The 27,150-nt window shown below is 32.8% G+C and overlaps 1 protein-coding gene across 1 annotated transcript; it reads left to right on the top strand.

The window, feature by feature from the left end:
• The first annotated feature begins 14,437 nt into the window (after nt 1-14,437).
• LOC127715630 (uncharacterized) lies at nt 14,438-21,639 on the top strand. Its single transcript, XM_052221734.1, has 4 exons — nt 14,438-14,658; nt 15,518-15,735; nt 17,168-17,309; nt 17,650-21,639. Exons 1-4 carry the CDS (start codon nt 14,442-14,444, stop codon nt 19,758-19,760), a joined length of 2,688 nt encoding a protein of 895 aa, XP_052077694.1. The 5' UTR covers nt 14,438-14,441; the 3' UTR covers nt 19,761-21,639.
• Nucleotides 21,640-27,150: the final 5,511 nt, after the last annotated feature.

Below are 27,150 nucleotides of genomic sequence, written 5' to 3'. Positions count from 1 at the left end.
TGCATTTTTACCTATTATCTTGAAAATTATAAAAGATAGAAACTTTAGATAGCAAAAATATTGACCAAAACAAGATCTACAAATAAGATATCATGGCTGAAAGCTATAGTCTACTCGATGATTTTTTAAAGTTTTTGCCTATTATCTTAATCTACAAGTATAATAGACACAAAATGTAGATAGAAACTTTAAAAAGCAAAAATCATCAGCAGGAAAAGATCATCAAAAACATCAATGTGACTGAAATTGTCAGTTATTGCCCTTTCATGATGATTTTTGTCTCGCCTGCAATATAGGGATTGCTTTTCCGGGACGATGACGAAGGTGTCAACAATTGTTAAGTTTTCTGCTTAAGTTAGTTTGATAGAAACTACTGGTGATAGATCATCGATATTTAATATAAAGTTGCATTACTATCAGTACATATCAGTTTGATGACTATTTTGAGGCCCTGCCCCCTAGGTCATGGTCCAGTGGCTTTGAATTAATTAGCAATTTTCAATGTTAAGTTTTCTGCTTAAGTCAGTTTGATAGGATCTACTTGTGATAGATCAATGATATTTTGTATGAAGTTGCATTACCATCAGTTCATATCAGTTTGATGACTATTTTTAGGCCCTGCCCCCCTAGGTCATGGTCCAGTGACTTGGAATTAATTAGCATTTTCCAATGTTAAGTTTTCTGCTCAAGTTAGATGGATAAGAACTACTTGTGATAGATCAATGATATTTTGTGCAAAGTACATAGGAGTTTGTCAACTATTTTGAGGCACTGCTCCTAAGGTCATGGTCCAATGACTTTGAATTAAAGTTTGATAGAAACTACATACAACAGACAACGATATTTTCTATAAAGTTACATTACTGTCTGTACATCTCAGTTTGTTTACCATTTGGAGGCCCTGCCTACAAGATCATGACCCAGCGACTTTGAATTAATAAGCAATGTTGCTGTTCACCAGATTGTCTTTTTCTGAACTTTATGCCGACAGGCGAGACATATCTCTGTGCCAACAGTTTATTACTAAAAAGTGGCTATTGTAGGGGGTGCAGGTGAGCGACACAGGATTTTTAATGCCTCTACAGTTTGTTGCAGAATGCAAGACATAGGGATTACAATCCAATTGGCAGGTTTCATCAGGCTTTGACTCATTTTCATGGTTCAGTGGTCAATGTTAAGTTTTTGTGATTTGGTTAACCCGAATAATTCAGTCGTTATATTCCACTGCTCTACGATGGCTACATTAACTCGCGAGTGGGAGAGTCGATCACGGGGAGGGACTGAATTATTCCGGTTATGATTTGGTCTGTATCTCAGATACTATAAGCAATAGATCAGCTGTATTTAATGTTTGGTATGATAGTATGGTTTACACGTCTATCTGGCAGGTTTCATCTGACCTTTTATTCATGATTCATTGGGTAAGTAATGTTAAGTCTTTGTCGATTGGTCTATTTCTCAGATACTATAAGGCATGGACCATTTGACTTTCTGGGGGGGGGGGGGGGTCTGGGTTTTTATATCAAGCCAGATTTTTTTTTTATCATGCAAACCGAGCAAGAATATTTTTTTTCAGTCAATCCAAAGCAAGAATATTTTCATCAAATACATCATACATGTCATACTTGCTGAAGATGAAGCCAGAATATTTTTTTAGCAACAGAATAGGCCAGATTATTATTTTTTTTTTGTCAAAATAGAGGCCAGATTATTATTTTTTTTTTGTCAAAATAGAGGCCAGATTATTTTTTTTCAGATTAGGGGAAGGTTGAGCACTCACAACCATGTTAAACTATGCCACATTATTTCGTGTCTGTCCCAAGCCAGAAGCCTGTGATCCAGTGGTTGTCCTTGCTTGCTGTCTCGGTATTATAAAATTGTTAAGAGAAGAGCAAGAACACATTAAATAAGTAAAAATAATTAGTTGTATTTACAAAAAAAAACACAAAATCTAAATATATAGTAAAATTGGGCCCAATCCCAAAGCGCCTGTGGTTCTAGAATGTCATGTCATTGGTTTTCTCTGTTGAATTGTTTTTCATTTTGTTATCCCCGGGCCATTTAGCTTACTATATGATATGGGTTTTGTTCACTGTTTTTGTTCTTTTGGTCTTTAATGGATAGATGTCTTTGGCAATTATACCACATTATTTGAATGCCCCGCCTAAGATAGTATGGTGGCAATATGTTTTCTGGTGTCTGTGTCCATACGTTTTCCGTATTTTGTCAGGCAAATGTTTTGTCTTAAGGTTGATTTCCACTGAGACGTGTGTTATAGTCATCTCAATTTTCCATGACGTTGTGGTCATATCAACTTCAAACTTATCAAAAGATATTATAACGGTTTAAATATTTACCATCTCAGCATCCGAGAACGTGAAACTGCTAAATTTCTGTTGCAAGTTTTCAGTAAAAAAAAACAAACTTTTTTGTATTGAGTAATGTTGTTCGTTGTACGATTGACATTAATCTTTTAAGTGACTTATTGGCCCGAACGGCCATGTGTAAATAGTAACTACTTTTACTTACACTGTACTATACACTATTTGTTAAAGATACATCACTTTATAAATAATTTATGAAGTTATTACTTGTATAATATAGGTATGCAAGCCTGTTGACCTTTCCCCAAAACTTAATTAATTATATCAAATTTAATTAAACACACAAAAGTAATCACTCAACAGCAGGTGAGTAAATTGTCAATTTATTGATTGAGTAAAGCATTGTTATACATCTCCAATCAAATTAATCAAGTACTCGTGTGAGCTGTTGAAGTATTATGAGCTTACAGTTTTTATTATTATAAAATAGATCCTGCCATTTAGTTGACATTGTTTTCTCAAAAGTCAAATCCTACTGAATAGTAAAAGCCAAAATTTCTCAAAGTTTTATATTTTTATGTTTATAAGATAAAAATAAAAAAAAGAATATCTTGAAATAGTGCTTGATTGATCTTTAATAATTAGTGAAGATGAAGTTTGAAGATAATCAAGGAAGAAAGCGTATTTTGATTAATAATGAATTGGTAAGTAAGGTTTTATTAAATATAATATATATTATGACAACTGATAAATGTTTTATTTAATTATTTTCTCTATTGTTATTTTTAAATTTTTGTTCAATTCATTTATTATTATCAGAGACATATATATATATATGTGTGTGTATATATGTCTCTGTTATTATTATGTTGTGATTCTCATTAAACCAAATTAAACTTTATATACGTTAAGTAGCTAAACATTACACCACCATTGTCAGGTGTTAGAGCGTAGCGTTTCAAGGAATCGGCTTTCATTTCGAAGAGAAAATGAATGAAAACAAATTATCCCTACCCAGCAATACAGAAATTCTTCATTTGATTATCATGGATTTTGTGCGCAATCCTTTATAATTTGAAATAACATTTGGTCTACTTTCTTGTACTATGTACTGAAAATAGTCACTGTGATTGTGAATTACAACTGATATTTCAAACATGGAAAAGCTGTAAACCTGATAATTAATATCAAATTGTCAGTCTTAAAGGGTATTCATCTGACGAAAAATGTTACGATTCCCAAATACTTATATTTTATTTTGGTAGGTAAAATTTCTTTTTGTTTGGCTGATGGATACATTAAATATTGTATATGCAAATCATTGATATCCCCATTCTAATTCACGTCCTCAATCAGTCACCCGTAAAGAACTAGCGAGTAATCCAAATGTAAATGTTATCTAATAATATTTTCAATTTATATGTGCAGTATATATTCTTAGTTTTTTCTTTTATTTACTTATATAGGTAAATATAGACAGTCCTGAGCTAATTGTGAACAAGGCACAGAAAACATTTCAGACACGGATACCTCTTAATCTCACCCTCTCAAGAACTTCAGAAACTACCGTCACTCCAGTGCGCAATTTGAATATTTCATGGGATGACAATTTCACGAACATCAACAACGACAGAGCTGCCTCGGCAACAGAAGCAGATGATAACAGGAACATAGCCCGTGCATATAATTCTAATATTATCGAGGTTGATAATAATGACCAAAATATTATTTCTGACGGGGAGCAGGTCGAGGACATTGGCTCGTGTTCTGATAGCGACATGTCAACGGATTCTGATAACGAGAACATGCCGGAAATTGACTACCAAGAAGAACTTAAATCAAGACTCTTCTACTACGCAAGTTTTGTTTACCAGGAAGATTTCATAACACGAGAAGTCGAGGGCTGTGATGATCTAGACGGAACAGCGCAGAGTTTCTCGGACAACAACAACGTAACCTATACAGTACAAACTACTTCAAATGAGGATCATGGATACGAAAATCCTGCATCAGATGTGTCTGAACTAACAGGTGATATTTGTTTCTTTCTGTCTTCATCATCTACAAACCTCAAAGAATTCATTCCACACGCGTCTTCATCTATATGGGAGCAATCAGTAGCAAATCAATCAGCAGGCAACATTATAGTATTGAATCAAACAGATGTCGATTCGGAATTTCAACAATCGATGGAAGCAAATCAATCAACGGGCAACATTTTAGTATTGAATCCAACAGACGGCGATTCGGAATTTCAACAATCGATAAGCGCCCATCTTCATGACGAAACACCATGCTGCAGCAGTGACTCGTTAACAGCTATTGCGTCATCAACCATCGAACGCGACGAGTTCAGTTTAGACGACTCTGAAAATGATGTCATAGAGTTTATACCAACTAATAAGAGTAATATCCTGCGCCGTACAAGTACAGTCTACAACCTTAATGATGTCACAATCCCTTCAAACGCAAGAATACCAACGAGTGCACCGCCGAACTCCCCTATGACTCCGAAATCTATTCTTAAAGCCATAAAGACTGCTACAAGAACTTTTACAAAGAGGTCGAAAGATCGTAGCAATGCTGACGATGTAGAGAAAAATGTAGAAATACATTTACTAGATAGAAGGACAGTAGCTAAAAAGATGCAAAGATTTCGGGACAGTTTTCGTCGAAAGGACAAACGGCAAATTAAAACTTTGGCCACATTGTAAAATGTATGCGATTGATAAAATGTTACAACAGTGTTCAATTTTTAAATATATTTTGTCAAATTGTATAGATTTATAGAAAATAGTGCTGATTAAATCAAAATCTTACATTTGTCTTTTTATCTTTACTGCATGTTGAGGTTACTTCTTTAGTAATTGCCATGCACTGGTGAAAACACTTTAGTTTACATATAGTGCATATATAGTGTTGTTTATTTGTTTGCACGAGCCACGCTCCAGGTACGTTAAAAACGTGGAAATAAAACAAAACTCTCGGCGCTGCCAAAGAATAATTTGCCGGTTATATCCAACTGCCCTTACCTTTTTTTTGGAACTAGACAATACTGAATTGATGCTTCATTCGTGTGTCATTTTCCTCATTCCTTTGCTTACGAATAAGCGTTAAGTATTTGCTGCTGGCTTTACAGCAATAAATAAGAAGCAAACTTTGTGATCGATCTGCAGAGAGGTAATCGGCTTCATTCTGATAAAGTCTGACACAAGGGTTTAACTCTAGATATGACATGGTGTTGAGTTTTCTTTATGATTCCAACACTTTCAGTTCCAACATTCTAATTATTTGTTGAAGACAATGTTCCAGAAATAAAATTTTCTGTATTTTCCTATGCATGTTTACGGAAGCGTATTAGCGCCACACAATTTTTATTTATATTTCTTCCTATGTTTGCGTAGGTTTGCGTTATAACACAAACCTTTGCGAAATAACGCAAACATTTTGATTTTGATTATTCATTAATTTTTGAATATCTTATAATCAAAAACTATATTGAATTTATATTATATGTTTATTGTATACGCTTCCGTACATGTTACCACTGAGTCCAGGAATGTAGAAACAGATTTCCGTCTATAAGTTTTGTTTTATATATGTAGGACTCAAATCTATGGTGGGTTCCAAATCTATGGAAGATTCCTAATCTATGGCAAATGTGACGTCATGCCATCCCAAATCTATGGCAGATTGTTTTACAATCCTAATCTATGGCAAGTTTTGTAATTTCCTAATCTATGGCGGATTTTTGTTGTTTCCAAATCCATGGCAAATTTTGGGCAAATGAAAAACAATGCAATCCATATACGACTAATGACTTGTCTTAAACAAGTGGACATGTACGACGGGAGCATGTATATAAACAGTTGTGAAATAAACATTTCATAATTGTCAACCAAATCGTGTTGGCAACCAATCAAATTCGTAAATGATGAAATCATATACCTTAATACAGACTTCAAGATTAAAATGATGTGCACCGTAAAAATAAACATTTTTTAATCTGTGCATGCTACCTATTTAACTCATTCATTAAACCAACTAGTAAGTCCCTTATAAACAAAAAAAGGGGATAGTTTTTTTTATAAAACAAAAATGATAAATAAAAATGGACAGTTTGAATTTTCAAATAATATTTACTTCATCGTTAATATCATTTTTATTTGATGACGATTTAAATCAAATTGGTATCCGGTAATTTTATCTTTTACTTTATAAAATTTGCCAGCTGTAGACAGTAAAATATTTACTATAACTCCTTTTCTAAAATATCCGGTACTGAAAAAAGCGGTGCCCTTGTTCATCGCGGGATTCGGACGGTATAGCACATATTGTCCCTCTTCCGGATAAAAGGTCACATCTTCCTTTAAACCATCCGCAAATTGTTGTCGAGGGAAATACCTTCATCTGGAATCGTGTTCAAATCTATGAGTTCCGCCAACGTTTGCGGCGGCGACGATGTAATATTGCGTTATTCTATTGTGACGTAATTTAAAGATCTGCCATAGATTTGGAGAAAACAAAAATCTGCCATAGATTTGATTTGTTTGACGTTTGTTACGTCACATTTGCCATAGATTAGGAATCTGCCATAGATTTGGAACCCACCATAGATTTGAGTCCTACATATATATTATTGCTGTCTATCGCCCCTTTATATATGTCAGTTTCACTGTCTATTACTCATTTCCAGCACTCTTTTTTTATAAAATTTTGTCACTGGGCAGTGGCGGATCCAGGGGGAGGGGGGGGGGGGTGTTCCGGGGGTTGGAACCCTCCCCCCTTTTTTACGATCAATGCATTTGAATGGGGACATATAGTTGGAACCCCTTTATCCTGGGATAGGACCCCCCTTTTTATAAATGGCTGGATCAGCCCCTGCTGGGTTCATGCCACATGCAATAGTAAATCTTCCTTTTCTAAGTTATGATATATCTACGAATCATGAAGTTCATCTATTTATATCCTTCATAGATTTTTGTTTTTGTTTTTGTTTTTGTCGAAAGATTGTTTTTACCAGTCGTATTATAATATGTATTTTCGATGTAGACCACTTTTTTAATTTCTACTTTCAAACACGTGCAGATATACGTCCATCATTATTTGTAATTCAAATATTCATGATTCTTTAATTATACAGTACTCATCCAAGACTTTGATGGATCGTTGAATTATATAATACTATATAGTGACTGAACAACCCATTAATATTTAAATCCACGAATGCGCATGTCACCCCTAAACATTAATTATAAAGTTGCAATTTTCAAAACTTGGAAGCAAATTAATATCTTCTATGATAGCATCGTCCTGAATATGCGTGATATATTTCCATTGGACGTTCAGACAACCCGTCTTCGCTACCTGTGGTTGAAGCCGATTTCTCAAACCAGTACTTTGATTTTGATTATTTAATAGTTTGACATTACTGCCGTAATATGAAGTAATTAAGCATCCGCACCTTCAACTCTCCCGAAAACAGTTGATCATGATGCAATACATAAATTAACATAACAACAAAAACGTGTAATACTTGTGCGTTACTAGTATTTTATTTAGATTTTATTGCAATACTAGCAGTTGTCAATATTTATGTGTGAGGGTTAGGGGCATCCTTAGTCTGCAACTCTTCTGGACCAGCAGAACGATGATGATTTCATTGAACTTTTCATTGGATATTAATTGCATAAGGTGTTTATCACATATTCCTTCAACATATCGTGAACTTGATAAGTATCTGCTACTCTGCTATTAACTTTTTCTTAGCATGGTTTTCATACATAAGACTAGATAGAAAAACTCTTATATGTTTCAGAGCTAGATCACCGTAGGCGAGGTCATTATCGCTGTCGCAGTCAATACCACTGTCCTACGGGCAGTCCATGTATCACGATAATGACCAGTTATTCAATAACTATTATGTTTATTTCATTGAGGAATCATGTTTTTAAAAATTCTCATAAATTCAAATTGTTCAAAGCAAACTCGAGTTATTGTACGAGTTCTACAGGAAAGAATGAAGACCAGTCATAGTGATAACTATAAGTCACTGCCATTCATTAAGTGCAATTTTTCAGTATATGAATACAAAATAAAGTTTTCTATAATTTTATAATTAACGAAAACATATGATAAACGATTCGACAACTATAATATAAAATTGACAACAGGAAAATGTTTTATTAAAGAGACATCTCTCTTAACAGAGAAACCACGCCCCATCGGTCATTAACATGTAAAAACAGAGAAACCACGCCCCATCGCTAGAGGAAAGAAGGGAAAATGCAGAGTTAACGATGTACTATAATACTGCATTTGATGTTGTTGTTCATTCAAATTTGATACGAAGATTATATCAAGCAGGAATATCAGACCAATCTATAATATTAATAGATAGCTTATATAAAAATGCAACTTCATGTATAAAATGGAGAAACAACACTTCATAGATGTTTGAGATTGAACAAGGTGTACGACAGGGTGGAGCCATTAGTGCAGATTTATACAGACTGTATGTTAATCCGCTATTAAATATCCTCTGTAAAACAGGACTGGGTGGACATATAGGTGACATTGGATGTTGTGCCCCAACGTGTGCTGATGACGTAACCATCATTTCTAACAACCCTGTGGAACTCCAAATGTTGATAAACATTGCTGCCAACTTCAGTAAGAGAGAGGGATACACGTTGCAACCAACAAAAGGTGTGGTCCTACCAATTAGTACCTCAACTAAATCTATTGAAATCAAAGAAGACTTCTGGAACATCAATAATAATCCGATGTCAGTTGTAGAACATTCCACACACATTGGAATACAAAAATGTCAAAAAAAATCTACAAAGCTCACCGTGAGGAGAACATGAAAAAAGCCAGAAGATCACTTTATAGTCTTATGGGTACAGGTCTACATGGAAAGAATGGTTTGGATCCTGAAACTGCTATTACAATCCTAAAAACATATGTCATGCCTGTCTTAACCTATGGCCTTGAAATTTTACTTCCAACTGGCAGTATTTTGGATTATAGTCAATTCCATAAGAAAATGATAAAACAAATAATATCATATATTAGCCAAAAATACAGCTGATCCTGCGGTATATATACTGAGTGGATCCCTACCTATAGAGGCTGAACTACATCTAAAAGCGTTATCTTTATTTGGGAATATTACAAGAGCAGATATATCTACCATTGAATGGAGACTAGCAGAAAGACAACTACAATTAAAAACAAACCAAAGTAATAGCTGGTTCATCGAAATCAAGAAAATATGTTTGAAATATGATATTATATACTGCCAGGATTTTTTAAACAACCCTTTAGGAAAGTCGCAATGGAAAAGTTTAATCACAAAAAAAATACATACTTGACTGGACTGACAAAATTAACAAAGACTCTGAGAGATACTCTAGTTTAAAATTCTTCTGGTGAATACAAGACAAGGAGAATACATCCAATCCTAACAACAAATACATCAAACTGTAGAGATATCATCAAATTACCAATCAGGACCAGATTTGCAACTGGCAACTACATCTTACAGACAAATAGAGCGAAATTAAACAAAAATGAGGTATCCGCCACCTGCAGAGTCTGCGGCAAAGAGGATGAAACTATTTCACATTTTCTGATTTCATGTACAGCATTAGAAACTGATAGAGCGTCTCTTTTGAAATCTCTGCGAGAACAATATATCAAAGTGCTAGCACTACTAAACATTACTATATATGATATAGATGTAGACTTCATCCATGTTATTATCAATCCATATCAATTAGTGAACTACTGTGATACCTCCCTAACCACTGAACTATATGCTTTTATTAACACCCATATAGAGCCTGCTTGTAGAACATTAATATATAAGCTCCATGTACATAGATACAAACTCTTAAATTTAGGTCAGAAAAGATCTAGAAAAAATTATTTAAGTTCATAGTTTTATTTAAGAAAAAGGTTGTGTGGACTGCAAATCTCATGCTATCTAAGGACTCATTTTTTTTTTTAGATTTTATAGACAAGAACGTGTGTGATATTGGTGTAGAAATATACCGACAATTGTATATAGTGTACATCGTTATACATATTCTATTGGTGATTGGATACTTTTAACTTATAACATTCCGAGTACTGGTGAAATGATATTGTTGACTTCATACTGAAGGTGTGCCTATATTGGCAGAAAATATAAAGATACAGATACGCTGATACCGAGTTTAGACTTAATTAAATTTAAAAGTTTAATATGAGAAAAATAAATGTCAAGGGCCGACTCATCACATAACTTTATATCGTCCCCTTTGACTTTGTATCTTCTGCCTGTAATTCTATTTTTACTTTAACATCTAATACCGTAAACATTTATCTATATTGGTCCCAACTACGGTAAGGATTTAATTATTTTAGGTAGATCTTACCGTAACTGGTTCCTTTTGCAGTATAAAACTTTGCCTTAGCAATCAGGTACTGAAAGGACCAGACTAATGTACCGCCTATTGGTTGGTTGCTTGAGGACCGCCCATTTTGTATTTTGGTTCACACTTGCGAGACGAAAACACACAATACTGAATAATCAATTGAGCAACGTTGTCAGCATCCACTGCTGCTTTTTTCCAGTAAAATAAGATCTCATACTGCTAATGTTATAAAGGTAGTCCAACATCTATATGCAATAAGGTTCATTATAAGGCTCAAACAGTGTAAAGATGAATTATACAACAAATCTTTAAAAGCATGTTTTAAGCTACAGAGATGCTTGTCATCATCTTACCCTAGTATTGCCACATTTTTACATCTTTACGGTCATACAATTAAACTATATTATTATATGGCAGTGAAATATGGGGAATGTTTCGTACTGATTCAGCTGCATGTAAACAAGATAATGATTACTTGGATTATATATTAGAAAAATTTTTTGGTCAGAATTCTTCTGAAAAAGCTCATACATGTCATTATAAATTTACGAATATATTCTTGGTGTAAACAGAAGAGCCAGTAACATAGCTGTGATGTCAGAGTTTGGTAGATTTCCTATTTATTTTACTATAATTTTATCAATGTCATGAATGTTAAAATATTGTCATAGACTGGATCGAAGGTTTGAAAGAAGGATTATTATTTGATGCATTTATAAACAAACAATTACATATTTCTAATGTTAATACATGGTACTCTAGTATAGATTATATTCAGAAAGAGATTAAACTACCAAATTTTACCAACCAATTGGTTCTTTATGTAAGTATGTTAAAAATGAACTATGTGAAAGTTATTTAACATTTTGGAAATGACTGAAGTATCAAACAGTTAACTCAGAAAAAGGAAAGCTTGGTACTTATTTTTCTATAAAAGATTGTTTTTAAAAAGAAAAATATTTAGAACTACAGGATTTTAAAAAAAGATAGTCAATTTGTGAATTAAGAATAAGCGCTCACTCTTTCAAAATTGAGACGGACGGATATTCCAAAAAATGAATAGAAAGATCCGAGCGTCTTTGTTTAAATTGCTATTTTGGTAAAGTTGAGGATGAGCTTCATTTTTTCACAAGAAAATGTATCTCTTATGGAAAATATGGGCTTTTATATTGGCGAGTGTTTTGAATTAAGGAGATCAGGTCTGAATATTGATACTAAGTCTAGTAAATAATTTGATAACGAATGCAAATTATGTAATTTTATCATTTAATTGTGCATTCATAATATATATTGTTGTTGGCTCTGATTCTGACCAATGCTAATATACTAAATATACATGTACATGTACACTGTGCTGTTTATTGTTGTATTTATCAATTATGTCAATCAATTTTATGTCAATCCTGTAATTTGGGAAATAAAAATATTCTAGTCTAGTCTTTGACTTTGAGGGTAAAGCCAGAAAAGCGCTTTGGATGCATGAAATTTATAACAAGTTTTCATTTTTTACTCTTCACCTGTTCACAGACAAACCTAAGTACCTTGAAGTCCTTCTTTATTCATCGTCCTGAAGACCTGAACATGCATGAAATATTTGCCACTGGATGTTAAGGCTTAAGCAACCAACAATCAATCAATCTTCTTTATTCTTCAGTCTTCACTCCACTCTCCTCAGTCCTGCCGTCTGGGAGTACACAACTATTGTAGCTTAGGGGTAAGCAGCTGTATGCATGTGCTGGAAACAATTTACAGTGAGAATTTCAGTGCACAAACCAGTATAACTACGCCTATAATTCAATTGTTCCAGATAACGGTATAAAGATATAATTATCAACACTGCCGGGCGTACCCACCACCAAGTTAAAATAGCAATGACAGATTGTCACATCCAATTATAAGCTAGGGATTATATCCCAGCAAGATGCTCAATTAAACTATATAAATCTCTATTTTATGTGCAGGGATATGTTCCATCACCATATTAATTAGTGTTGTCAATGGTTATTCCGATAACCTGTTAACCTTCGGAAGGACAGAATATCGAAAACCAAGAACGCTAACAGGTTACCGGACCTTTTTCAATTTTTATTAATAGATTTGATATAAATGTGGATTGAAATCATCAATAAATTTTGAAATGATAGTCGTGCTAATTAATTTGACAGATCAATTGTCTAACCTCTATACTTAATTACTATTGTTTACTTTAAAAACACTCGGATTTTACAAAATTAATTAACACAAAGGTAACTTGTCTATCAGCTCGGGGCAAGATCTAAAGTAAACATAATTAGCGTACATGTATTCTGAAAAGTTGTAAGCTGATTTCATTTTACGATTTACTTCATTATTTCACTTTGATTTAATGATTTGTAGACCTACATGTACAAGTAAATATGCCACCTCCATTGTCTAAGGCTTTTACATACTTCAAACGAAATGCCAACTCAAAAATGGTAAAATGCAAATTACGTGAATAGAATCAATATATAATACTGTGGTATACGAGTAACACGCTTCATTATCTCAAATTGAATTTCTGAGACACCAGAGAAAATGAAACAATTCGCAGAGATCAAGAAGATTTTGATCTTCCCAATTTGAAGTTATTACAAACGCCATAGTAGATATGGTAGTATTGGATTATTGAAAATAAAACTTCACTGGGAGTTCATGTCCTCACAAGTGGGAAAGTCGATCACGGGGAGGGACTGAATTATTTGGGTTGCTAAATAACAGGTTTCGATTGACGCAATTTGTGTAAGAGTTAATTCCGTTTGTTGCCATGTTGGGGGTCTAAGTGCACGAATTCCTTCATAAATCAGCCAAACTCAACTTGTTATAGTGACCTCTAGATTTGAGAATAAGTTGTTTTCTAAACAATTTTAATTTCTTTAAGCCTTGCTTGATTCATCTGACACTATGATCTAGTAAGGATCTTTCATCAGATTTGTTTGTACTGGCATGTTTCAATTTGGATAGTCAAATAGGAAAATCAACCATTTACCCCTCCAAAATGACGGCCAAGGGTAATAACTCAAACTACGTCACATCGAAACCTATCTATAATAGTAGTTAGTTGTATTGATTGTTATGGACAATAGATATCTGCACAACAATTTGAACAATAGGTGATTTAGATTGTGTAAATGAGTGGACCCCAAGGAATCCCAAATTCAGGTATTTTTCAAAGTTTTTGATTTTCTGTAGCATAGTTAAATTGTATTGAAATTTCATTTACCGGTATATGGTGCCTGCCATGCCTTTAAACTTTTCCAGGTGCATAGGTTTGTCTGTACTCAGAGTAAACACAGCTCTGTTTTTTAATTCCTTCTGATGAAACATGTTTCATGTTTATGTTGTTGTCCTAAGTCACATGACCTGTCAGTTGTCACAGGCTTTTCCTTTTTGCTATAGACAATTTGGTGTTGTTATTACATACTTGATTGTACATGTATGCATATAATTTGTTGAAGTCATTAACAACATGCATGACAATGTCACAAGACCATACTTTTGACAATTAAGAGCTTTCTATCACTGGAACCGTAAAGTCACATCTAAATGTCTATTTTGCTTAACATTTGAGGTTGAGATGCTGTCTAATCATGCTAATTGACTTTGTTAAATAATGTTTATCCATTCTCTCTTTTTATTTAATTTCCATAATTAAAATTTTATTTCAGCTTTAAGAATGGCTGCAGCATTACAGAAGGAGGAGTCAAACAATCTGAGGTTCTATTATCTGATGATGAAGGTAGCACCCCAGGCAGTTAGGATTAAATTTAACTCAGAATTTGCTCCTATTGTATTACAAAAAACTTTATACCAGAACAAAGTTAAACTTAACAAACTAAAGATGGAAAAAGTAATCAATGCAGCTCAATGGGAACATTTATTTCCTAGAACCGGTATGGCAGATTCATTTATTAAACTGTACTCTATATGTTTTTGTGTAGTTTAATGCTTTACACAAAGTTGCAATATTTAGTTTTAAATGATATTCAAATTTCCTGTTTAAAAAGTAAATAAAAATGATTGTAATTTGTTGGGTTGTTAAACTTGTTTCTGCTCACTGGCATTCAAAAAAATTAACATTGAATTAACTTGCATCCCTTTTTGTTCATTCTCAGTACAAACTTCTGCAACATAATTTTAAAAAAAATATACTGATGTTCATTAAAATATTTGTAAAACATATATATTTGTATCAATTGCCTCACAATGTCCTTACTTTAATACTACATGTATGAGAACATTTTCCTTCTGTAAGTGACAACTTATCTTCTACCACTTGACGATACCAAAGGTTACAGAAAGTAAATCGTTAACAATATGTATGTACATGTTCAGGTTATGGCCAAGGCTTACATGACTTAACTTTGGAGCTCTCAAAGTGGCTTAAAATTTTTTGACGGTTTGTTTATAGGATAATTTTTCCAAATGTTATAATGGTTAATTTATTTCATTGTGTCTCTAAAAAAAGTAATAATTCAGGTTTTCAGGTAAGGCTTTTTGCAATTTTGTTACCAATTTAAATCAAAAGTTTTTAAATAATTAAAAGTAAATTATCATGTTAAGATTTGCACCAAAATAGCTTTCATTCATACTTTATATATGCAAAATGTACTATATGCTTGAAAAAAATTGTCAACCATTTTTTTTAGGAAAAACGTACATTAATGCCTCTCTAATTCCACGCCTAACCAGTTTCAGATATCCTGGAAAATTTTTGAAATTACTTTATGCTCAAACTTTTGTTTTTTTCAGGTAAAGCATCATCAGAGAACTTCGATTGTTCATTAATGATCTGTTTATTAAGGAATCTTGCTGATATACCTATAGTGGATATACACCCTGATCCCAACAGTACAACAGATGGAGCAAACCTATCTAGATTGAAGTATTTCAGGAACCAGTTTGCGCATTCCACAGAGTGTTCAATGTCTGATGAAATCTTTGAAGTAAAGTGGAAGGAATTAAGTGAGGTATATTTATAGGTCATTTCAATTATCCATTTTTATACTCAAAATAATGAAGTTGCAGAGGGTATTATAGTTTTGTCCTGTCTGTCCGTCTGTCAGTTTGATTGTCATCACTTTATTGTGTTGCTACATGTATGCTAGCAACCTTTATTGTTCAATCCTTTTAAATTTAAATGGTGCTTTCTACTCATTTAAATAATGGATAAATACTAAAATTATATAAATCTGAAATGAGTTCTATAGTTAGAAAAATTTTGAAAGGAGGGAGATTTGTAAAAAATCCCATATTATTTGTGTGTGCGTGGATTTCTCATCTGTATCTGAGCTTGTTAACTTAAGGTGTTTATTTGCAGGGGTCACGCTACTGGGCAAGTACTGGGAAGGGATTGCTTTTCCTGACACCAAAAGCAATACATAGTCACCTTGGTGTTTAAAAAACAGTCACTTTCTCCATCAGTAATTTTCTATTTTTATCAAGTCATGGTGACAGCAATTTTTCATTTATAAGTTAAGAAATTTTGACCCCACATCCCCATATGGGAACACTTTTTCTAAGCAATTGTGTTTTTGCTCAATATTGAAGGCCTCACTGTGACACTCAGTGTTTGTTCTCTCCTTATATGCCTAAGGACTCAGCAGGGAACATTGTAATAGTCTTTATATGTCTTTTCATCTGAACACAATAGATAGACATCATTTTACAGAAAGCTTCCATAGTTGGTTGGATTATTTGTCATCATATTCTCTTGACCATACCATAACATCCTTTTGATTCATCTTTTTTATGGGAGTTATAAAATTGACCATTTTTAAAATATTACAACACAATGATATCTGGGAACAGAACTCCTCTGAGACCATTTCGCAAAAGTTATCAAACTTGGTAGGATTGTTTGTGATCATGTGTTGAACACACTATACTGTCATTTTGATTTGACAATTTCTACAGGAGTTAATGGGACTTTGACCCCCTTTATTTAATGTTTAACACTATTTTAACTAAATGACTCTATGTTAAAATGCAACTTCTGTCAAGTTTTGGGATTTATGGGTGCCTAAAGAAGATAAATTAAGAAAAACTTTTCTGACGCACCAAATTTATATAGTCTTATTTTAATTCTCAGAGATAGTATTACAGAAAGTTCTCATTCTTTGTAAGATTGTATGTTATCATGTGAACTTGACTATATTATACATTAGTCCGAGATTGCTCCAATGTCTGAGGGCCTTTTTAGAACTTGGTAGGTGATGAAATGTCAGAGCGCAGTCCATATATAGAAAACACTGAAATTGCTGACCCAGATTTAGGGCAGCAAATTTCTGTTTTGAAATTGCAATAGACCCATTTTTTAGTAGATTAATCATCTGCATTTGTTAAATTTTTGAAGGAAGTTTTGAAAAAAATTTTAAATCTTCTGTTTTGATTCCTTTTAAGACAATTCAAAGAATAGGTGGAAACCAATTTAAACAGACATGTGAGGAATTAAAGGTGACTAAGTTAGATGAAAAGGATAAAGAACTTCTTCTAGAATTGAAAAACAGTAAAAGGAAAGACCCAATGCCAGATGGACTTAATAGTGAGGAACTTAATATTAATACAATTTTAAACGGATATTGTAAAAGACAAAAAGAAAAAAAAAAGAAAATTTGGGTCTTGCTTTTCAAAACAATAACTATGTTATACACTGATTTTAATTATTTGAACATTGAATGCCATAATGGCAAAATTACAACATGTAATTGACCCAAAGTGCCAACAATTTGACACACCAAAATTTAGCCACCACTCTTTTGGTGATAACCTGATTTATGTTATACCATTTCACACTGACATAAATCTATGGAATCTAATATTGAAAATAACTACCAAAGGTTAAATTAACATTTTTCATCACCGAATTATTTGTTCATTTACAGACATTAACAAAGAAATTATTGAAGAGTGGAAGGCAGAAAAAAGCAAAGTTGTTGAGACAAAAGCAATCAAAGAGTTATCAAGATCAGTTAAAGAAGAAAACATTGTAGCTGTGATTGGACCTTCAGGATGTGGTAAATCCACAGCCATCCACTACATTGCTTTAAATTTAAATGAGGCAGATAATTATGCTATAGTTCCTGTTGCTTTTGCTTCAGACTTAATTCAATTTTATGATCCTAGTATAAACCAGATTTTTGTGTATGACGATGTTTTTGGCAAATTTTCTGTAGATTTGCAATTAATATCTGGTTGGACAACTTTGTCGAAGAAGATTAAGAAAATTTTAGCCAAGAACCATGTCAAAGTTGTAATGTCATCTAGGTCACAAGTCTTTAAGCAAAGACAAATAAGGAATATTAAGATTGTTCAAACTACTGTTTGTGATTTTACTTCATCAGTATTTGCTATGACAAGTGAAGAAAGGAGGGCAATAGCTGAAATTTATCTGCCAAGTAAAGAAGTTGAGAATTTGAAATTATTACCAGACTCTGACTGTTTCCATTTTTACCCCTTGCTGTGTCAACTGTATTCCAGGAAAACTTCTGTCGAAATTTACAGATTCTTTTCAAATCCAGTTGAGGTAATCAATGACGACTTGTCAATGATAAAGGAAGAGAATGATCAGACAACATATGGAACATTAGCCTTGTTTGTTTTGTTCAATAATTGTATAAGTGACGGTATGTTGTCCAGAAATGAAAAATTTAGGCAAGATTTGCAAGAAATCTCTCAACAATGTATCATGCAGTCAAATTTTTCAGAAAAAGTTGTAGAATCTCAGTTAAATAGTTTAATCTCATCATATGTGAAGAAGGTTGGTTGTCAATATAGCATAATTCATGACAAAATATTTGATATTATTGTATCATTTTATGGCCACAATATGTTTGATGTAGTTCTTGAATTAGCACATGCTGAGATCATTCGGGATAGGTTTCAGTTTGAAATACTTGGAGAAAGTATGAGTGAATGTATTATCAAAGTACCATCTCACAATGAATCTAATTACCTACGTCGCTTATGCAAAGACATCAACAATGGTGATTCAAAATGTGTTTTCTCAAATAGACAATTAGAATTTAAAACTTTCAGAGATCTTTTAATAGTGTACCTAGAGAAAAATAAAGCCATTGTAGATGAAACTTTAATGTACTTATCAGATAGTTTTGAATCACCAATGTTAGATGTAGCTGGTCAAGGCTATTGTGATCTAGCAAACATGTTAATAAGAATGGGAATGAATGTAAATGCGCGTGATCAGGAAGGAAGAACTCCATTATACAGAGCATCAGAATCTGGTCATGAAGATATGGTCAGTTTATTATTGAAAAACGAAGGTAATTATATGTTAACCAGAGATGACTCTCTGAATGAGGGAGAGTCACCATTATTTGTAGCCTCTAAAAAAGGTCACAAAAATGTAGTTAACTTATTTTTAGACTATGATTGTAATCCAAATATTTGTACAGACAATCAGGAAAGTAGTTTGCACATAGCCTCTCAAAATGGTCATCTAGACATTGTGAAAGTTTTGTTGAGGAAAAAGGCAAACCCTAATTTGAACGCTGTGCATGGTGTGACGCCTCTCTATAAAGCAGCAGAAGAGGGGCATTTTAATGTTGTAAAATATTTGTTGGAACACCGAGCTGATTCAAACAAAATTACTGCAGATGTGGAATCTCCTCTTTTTATTGCTGCTAAAATGGGATATTATGAAATCGTTCATATTTTGCTTGAATATGGATCAAATAAAACAACAAATGGATGTAATTTGGATGGAATGTCTCCTCTTTATGTAGCTTCAAGGGAGGGTCACACAAAAATTGTAGAACTTCTTTTGAAAAAGGGTGCAATCCCAAAAAATTCTACCTATACAACTTTGTCTCCATTGCATGCTGCAACGGACATGAGGCATAATGAAATAGTTAAATTATTACTCAACCACAAAGCTGATCCTCGTCATTGTAATCAGGATGGGGTATCTCCAATGATGGCTGCATCTCAGAGAGGATATGAAGATACAGCTGAAATTATCAGACAGACATTGTAAATAACTAATTTTTAAGTTAAGATTTGGGAGTAATTGAGTACTTATTATGGATTCTTATTGAATTGTTATCAAAGGTACCAGGATTATAATTTTATAGCCAGACGCGCGTTTCGTCTTCATAAGACTCATCAGTGATGCTCAGATCAAAATAGTTAGAAAGCCAAAACAAGTACAAAGTTGATGAGCATTGAGGACCCAAAATTCCAAAAAGTTGTGCCAAATACGTTTGTAAAAGTCAATACATTTGTAAAAATCAATTCCTGTTGACTATCAAATTTTAATTGCGTAATATCCTGTTAACGATTATATCTATATATTTTTTTGTTTTATCGTAATGCATTTTTAAAATCTACTTGCAAATTATTTATAAGTTATGTTATATACCTATTATTGAATCTCCTATTTTAGCATGTATTCAAGTTCAGGCAACACCAATATTTGAAATTCTTCAGTCTTTGAATGATCAATTCAGTAGTAACAATGGTTTGAATAAATAAACAGTTCAAATGAATCTGTAAAAGATATTTTATGATCGGCAGCTTTGGCTCCCTCAACAAAAGGTTTATTTACAGTTTACAATAAAATTGTTATTAGTTGACTATGATACTTGTTTTTTTGAACAATGTGTTCAGACCCTTGTTTTGAATGTTGGTTAACCTGTTATTTTTTGTACCATAATTTTCATTGAATTATTTCAATAAATAAATTGAATGCAAAGATGTCATTGCTTTTTAACGGTAAAGGTCTGTCTTGTTCTGTTTTCAGTTATCAAGTGCTTATGAATGATTTTTTTAGGAGGGAAGATAACAAAGGGGCAATATGTATTGCTCTCTGCTGTTAACCATGACTGAGTCTCATGTTGTAATTGTAAATATCTTTTTTTTGCTATAGCATATCTAATGTTTTCTTCAATAAAATATTAATTTATTCACTCATTCTATAGATAAAATCATAATTCCAATAAAACAGACATCAGCATTGCTTAACGTTGTCAAGGTCAAACACACAGTTACTGCAGTCAATATACCAAATTATGGTCCAGTTGTCAATGTTTGACATCTGCCATAATTATTTTTCGTTTAATGTTGATACTGAAATCAGGCCAGTGGTTTTCTCTTTTTAATTGTTTCAAGTCTAAGTGTCTTTCATAGCTTAGTTACTATACAGTACATGTTTGCTTATTGGGCCATAGAGGGATATGTAGTTGCTTACATCCTTGCCCTGGCAATCATACCACATCTCCATACATATTTTGTTCTATCTAGGATCTGAAAAGTAGACGAGCACAGTAACATGTTATGTTCCTGCTTTATAGGACAGTTGGACTACTTGTGCTATCGTTTGTATTGCTATCTTGCTATATATGTATAAAATATACACACTGCAATTTGTTTTCAATGCACTAAGCTAAGTGGCAAATAAATGAATAACATATAACAAACCAATAAAAGGTATCTTACAATTACAAGAGTGTCAATGAATATTTGGAAGGTTCTCCACACTTTGCTCACTAGTCTTATTTCTATTTTACCAAAGTACTGATAGTCTTGCAGCCAGATTGACAAGACCAATCTGATTAAAATTCAAATCTTTCAAAATTCAGATTCAGTAACTTGCTTACTGTCATGAGATAAAGAAATTAGAGATCTATATTTTTACTAAATTGAGGCAAGACATAGCTTATATTTGTAAAGAATTTTATTTTTACTACACTTTTTCATTATTTATATTTAAATGATTTATTTTAGAAATGATCTGTTTGTTTTCTTTTTGTTTATATTATTTGTGATTTCCTTATTCTGTATTTATACATACATGTTGATTGCATTAATTGTTGATGTATTTACAGCTTGATTGTCTATTAATTAGTGGTGCATAAGTTAAATGTCTTTCATTGACAGTAAAATAAAAATTTTAATCTTTTATTGGTGTCAGTATTGATTAAGATACAAGAAGAAGCAATTTGGGTTTTAAAATATAAATGAGACAAAACTACCATATTCCAATAGTTCTTAGTTGATTTATGCCTAACTATGTAAATTTCATCTCCATGTTCTAAGTACCACCAATTTTACAGTTAGAAACTACAGATAACTTGAAAAGTTTACTTATTGACCAACTTTTGACTTAGTTATGATTCATAGAAATTACTTGGTCTGATTGTGGATGTATAAACCTACATGTATGGTCTGTCATTATCAAACGTCTGTGCAAATATTTCATATATATGCAGGACATCGCAGATATTGAGTGAATATTTATATTTAAACAGCAAACAAAACATTAGTAAGATTAGATCTAGAAATCCGTCTAAATGGCCTAGATTATTAGACTACTCCTTATAGGAGTTATTGGCCTTTACTGAAAACTATGGTAGATAGAGAGAAACTGTAAATATTAAACTTTATCAGAAAAATATGAACTATGAATGAGTTAAAATGACTGAAATTGTCCAACGGCTCATTATAGGAGTTATTATCTTGCAATGATGATTTTTATCCATTTTATGTTTATGGCTTAAATCTTGAAAACTTTACTGAATAGATTGAACTAGAGACATTATATTCAGTAAAGTATGTCTCTGATTGAACTTGACAAAAATAAACAGAAACTTGATCATTAAGACAATGACCAAGGACGTATAACTAACATACGTCCTTGATAAGATCTACGAAAAGAATCATCCTGGCTGAAATCATCAAGGTTCCCTTGTAGGAGTTAATGCCCATCAGAGGCAATTTTACCCATGTATTTAAGAGGCCTATAATCTTGAAAACTATTATAAATAGAGAGAAACTAAAAAAAAGGAAACTTGTATGCAGGTACAAGATTGTGTGAAAGTTCGGAATGTTTGCCAACTACTTTTCTGAAAACATCACTGTTTGCCAAATTCGGGATCTCCGCCGAGATTTTTAAAATGACCCAACTATGGACAAGATGTACAGATAAGTGATAGTTGAAACAAGGATTTGTATAGTACTACAAATCCTTGATTGAAATCATCAGTCGATCCCTAATAGTACATCTTGTTATAAAAATTCAATTACTTTTATCATCATTAGATATAATGCAGATTTCTGTTCAAAAAACTATATAGATCCAATTGAGAATGTAAAAATGAGCAACATGACAAATACCAGGTTTCAACAAATTCAATTAGCCCCAGAAAGACTGAAGAAACTTCCGCTACCTACATTGTCATATAGAAGAATCAGGGGACTTGATCGAGACAATATATTAAATGGAAAATACGACCCAGGAACAAGTACATTTTCAAATTAATAGCAAATACAGAAAATAGACATAGCACAAGAGTAAACAGTGATGATGAATGGCATTAAACATAAGCGAACGGAGAGCAGTGGCACCACTACGTAGTGATTGTTTACTACGCTCGCGCCCAGTAGCATGACCCAATCTAATACTTCGTCTACTGTCGAGCAGTGAGTCAGGAGCCAAGGCTACCAGTAGACCAAGCTTTCTCCACCAAGGATACATATATAGATATAAGAAGATGTGGTATGAGTGCCAATGAGACAACTCTCAATCCAAGTCACAATTTGTAAAAGTAAACCATTATAGGTCAAAGTACGGCCTTCAACGCGGAGCCTTGGCTCACACCGAACAGCAAGCTATAAAGGGCCCCAAAAATGACTAGTGTAAAACCATTCAAACAGGAAAAACCAACGGTCTAATCTATATAAAAAACAAGAAACCCTTATGAACCATATCAACAAAAGACAACCACAGAACATCAGATTCCTGACTTAGGACAGGTGAAAACAAATGCAGCGGGTTTAAACGTTTTAATAGGCGCCAACCTTCACCCTACTTGAAACAATAGTGTAACATCACAACACAGAAAGACACACTATAAAATATCAATTAAAATGGCTTAACTAAATCAAAAGAAATATTAACAAAAAACAAGTGAACATACACTGAACGAATAAATTTGATCTATGATACAAAATTAATAAAACAAGGGGGTTAGATGTAAAACAATATAAAAAAGAAAACCATAACCTTGGACAAAATGCCGCCAAATAAAAAAACGTACACAGGTAAATAATTTTGTTGTAAGGTATACATTGAATACGGAAATAATTCTTATGAAATAAATAATTTTGTTGTTCCTAGTACGCGTACAAAAGTGAAAATTTATCGTCATACTAAACACTTATCAAAGGTGGTATATATTAAAACTAGTGATACTAGATATAACACTGCATAAGTAAGCATTAAATAACAAAAATACATTACAAATTGTATCTACAGGTCAAATTAACACGAAAGTATGATTTGAGAGTACTCGCAGTTACTGTAAGCTAGTTAAAAGCCAAAAACAATTAATAATAAAAAATCATGCATCAGAGACTAAACCTATTTTAATTTATGGTAGTGAAGTCTGGGGGTTTTGATAATAATTCGGTTATAGAAAGGGTACATATGAAATTCTGCAAACTTTTGCTTAAGGTTAAAAAGTATACACCTGATTTTATGATATATGGCGAATTGGGCAGATATCCTTTGGAAATCGATATAAAGCTCCGTATAATTAACTACTGTACAAAATTATTGTATGGAAAACAAGAAAAACTTCCTGCAATTCTATATAGGTACTCATTGTATACATATAAAAATGATATAACTTGGTTAAAAAATGTTAAATCCATTCTTGATGAATCTGGTTTGTCATTTGTGTGGGATACCCAATATTTTGTAAGTGATACATGGCTATATACTATTGTTAAACAAAATCTTGTTTATCAATTTAAACAGAAATGGCACACTAATAGAATCACCAAAAGCTTTAAACTATTGTATGTATAAAGAAAACTGTGAATTTGAATATTATTTTCAAAATTTAGATGATAGAAATATTATTACATTATGTAGGTTGAAAACAGGAAATCATAGATTTGCTATTGAGACTGGTAGATGGGAAAATATTGCAAGAGAAAATAGAAAATACTTACTTCAATTGTAACTCTGGAGACATCGGAGATGAATTTCATTATATTTTTACATGTTCTGTATTTAATGATGGTCGTAAACAGTTATTGAGAAAAAGGTAAACAAATCAACCAAATTCATTGAAATTTAATGAACAAATATTTCTGATCTTAACAATTTGGGTAAATTTATAAGACAAATCAATATGCATGTAGGCTCTCCTGAGAAACTCATGTACCATTTAGTTTAATATGTATATTGTAATTTATGATATTTGCCTCTGCCTTGATTTCGTATAACTTTTGTATGTCTGTACATATGTACATTATGTTATATTTATTTTGTGTATATCTATACCAATGTAATTTGGTTTGTTGAGAAATAAAGATATGTATAGTTCTAAACCATCATTCTCAATTAACATAAACAATGTATTGTTTGACCAATTTGGTTGATCATGTTTGTTTGACCATGGAAGTACCATATACTTTAATATTTCCATTGTTTGACGAAGGAATCATCGGACGTGAATAAAGCAGATTTAAAAAGAAAAATGCTCGTTATGATTGGTCTCAATTTGTCCAGTGGTTTTGGAGGAGTCGATTAAAAAAGTGGGGTTTTTGTCAATTTTCATATTTTTAGTAACGCTGGCAACCATTTTTGAATGTAAATGGGTCATACTAGTACTTCTTAAAGAGATTCGTAGATGTATTGTTCTTAAACTACGGTTTAATAGAACTTTGTCCTTCACATTAGAATTTTCGTTCCTTTTTAATGAAAAAAAAAAACTACGGAGGAAAAGTCGACATACTCTTTAAAGGATTACAAATATTTATATCATTTAATCAAAGTTTAAAATCAATCAATTCCTTACAGGATTTCCCCGGATATTAAAAAATTTTAAATAAAGGAGATATGTGGTATTTGTCAATGAGACAACAGCCCATCGATATAAAAACAGAAGACAGCTAAAGGTGTTGTAGAGTTTTGTAGCATTTTGTTTATTTAACCCCTTATGTTTAATTCATAGCAATAGCGGACCTCGCTGATGATGATGTGGTATAACGTTCAATTTTGCCAAAGTGGTGTCAGAGAGAAAATCGACGGCATTGAACAGCTCACAATTGATTTTTGTGAACTAAATAGAAAATTTTAACAAAAACAAAACTCTTGAGTTATGTTTTTAATAAATATAGCACTAGTCTTAGAGTCAAAACAATTCATAAATTATATAACAATTCAAAGTCATCAACACATAAATAAATCTGGCACGTCGAAACAGAGTATATTCCAATATTTACAGCATTGCAAGTGTCTGAAGTTGTCGAGTATCCTTTCTTCGGAAACTTTCTCGGAATCGGTGAAGTTTTCTCATTACTGCCTGTTTGTTCTGAATCTGAACACTTTGTACAATAGGCAATTTCAAGTCCTGTTCTTGCTCAACAGACTTCTTCTCGTCATATTCGTTTTTTGCTTTCTTGGTTAAACCTTTCTTGACGTTTTTCATGACTTGCAACAATTTGAAAAGTTTCGGGTGTTGTTTGTGTTTTTTGTATGCTTCTTTATTTTGACCTGGTTTTTCAGAAGCAGGACCATGGTCAAGCTTATTATCATTCAAATGTGCTTCTGTACTTGTTCGTGGTAATTTATGGTGTCCGTCCATGATGAACTGCTCTTGTTGGTGGTACACATCTAGGCTAAATTCATCTCTACAGATAGTGGAGGCTGCAATGGTTGAAAGAAAGTCACGTGAGTAGCACGTGGATTCCTTTTTATATTGGTGACGTCCGAGGTAGTTGTCATGAAGTACACAGGTTTCTTCGTCCTCCTTGATTGACCACGTTTCAACGTCTGTGACAGAGTTACAAGTACTCTCATCGAATTGCTGTATACTTTTTTTCATTACAGTTGATGAAGCACATGGAAGCCATTCATGTAACATTGTTGACTGGACTGACGGAGCAAATTCATTCGGATTACATGACAAGCTGCATGTAACCACTGTTTTGTCTAAGAAATCAATCATTGTAGAATTTGCTATTGGTTCTGTCTTGAATCGGGAATAACAGTTTGTTAAAGTCTTCTTCGGAGGATGTGAAGCTTCAAAATGGAGCATGCGCCGTACTGGACCCTTGTTATACCTATTTTTGCTACAGTCTGCTATCAGGTTGTTCTTCGTGGAGGAACTTCTGCATGTGACCCCATTATCTCCTGGTGCTATATCGAGATCTGATAAGTTACTTGAGTTTAAGTCATTTAAGAATGTACTGATATTTGTTACTCGAGTAAGTAATCCTCTGAACGATGAACTGCTCGTGTTAACCTAAAACATAAACATATAAACATATTAAAAATTTGTATAATGAGAAGTTCATTACGTGTGCTATGTCATGGGACAGCAATTCAACAATAACGTAGTTTAAAAATAGACCGT

This window comes from Mytilus californianus, unplaced genomic scaffold (genome assembly GCF_021869535.1).
Source record: "Mytilus californianus isolate M0D057914Y unplaced genomic scaffold, xbMytCali1.0.p SCAF_9, whole genome shotgun sequence".
Taxonomy (NCBI): Eukaryota; Metazoa; Mollusca; class Bivalvia; order Mytilida; family Mytilidae; genus Mytilus; species Mytilus californianus.
Note: the sequence above shows the minus strand (reverse complement) of the source record. Positions and strands in the feature narration are given on the sequence as shown.

Coding starts and splice junctions, on each gene's coding strand:
- LOC127715630 (XM_052221734.1), top strand. CDS start 14,442: ATGGCTGCAGCATTACAGAAGGAGGAGTCAAACAATCTGAGGTTCTAT. Junction 14,659..15,517: donor ACATTTATTTCCTAGAACCG/GTATGGCAGATT, acceptor TGTTTTTTTCAG/GTAAAGCATCATCAGAGAAC. Junction 15,736..17,167: donor AGTGGAAGGAATTAAGTGAG/GTATATTTATAG, acceptor ATTCCTTTTAAG/ACAATTCAAAGAATAGGTGG.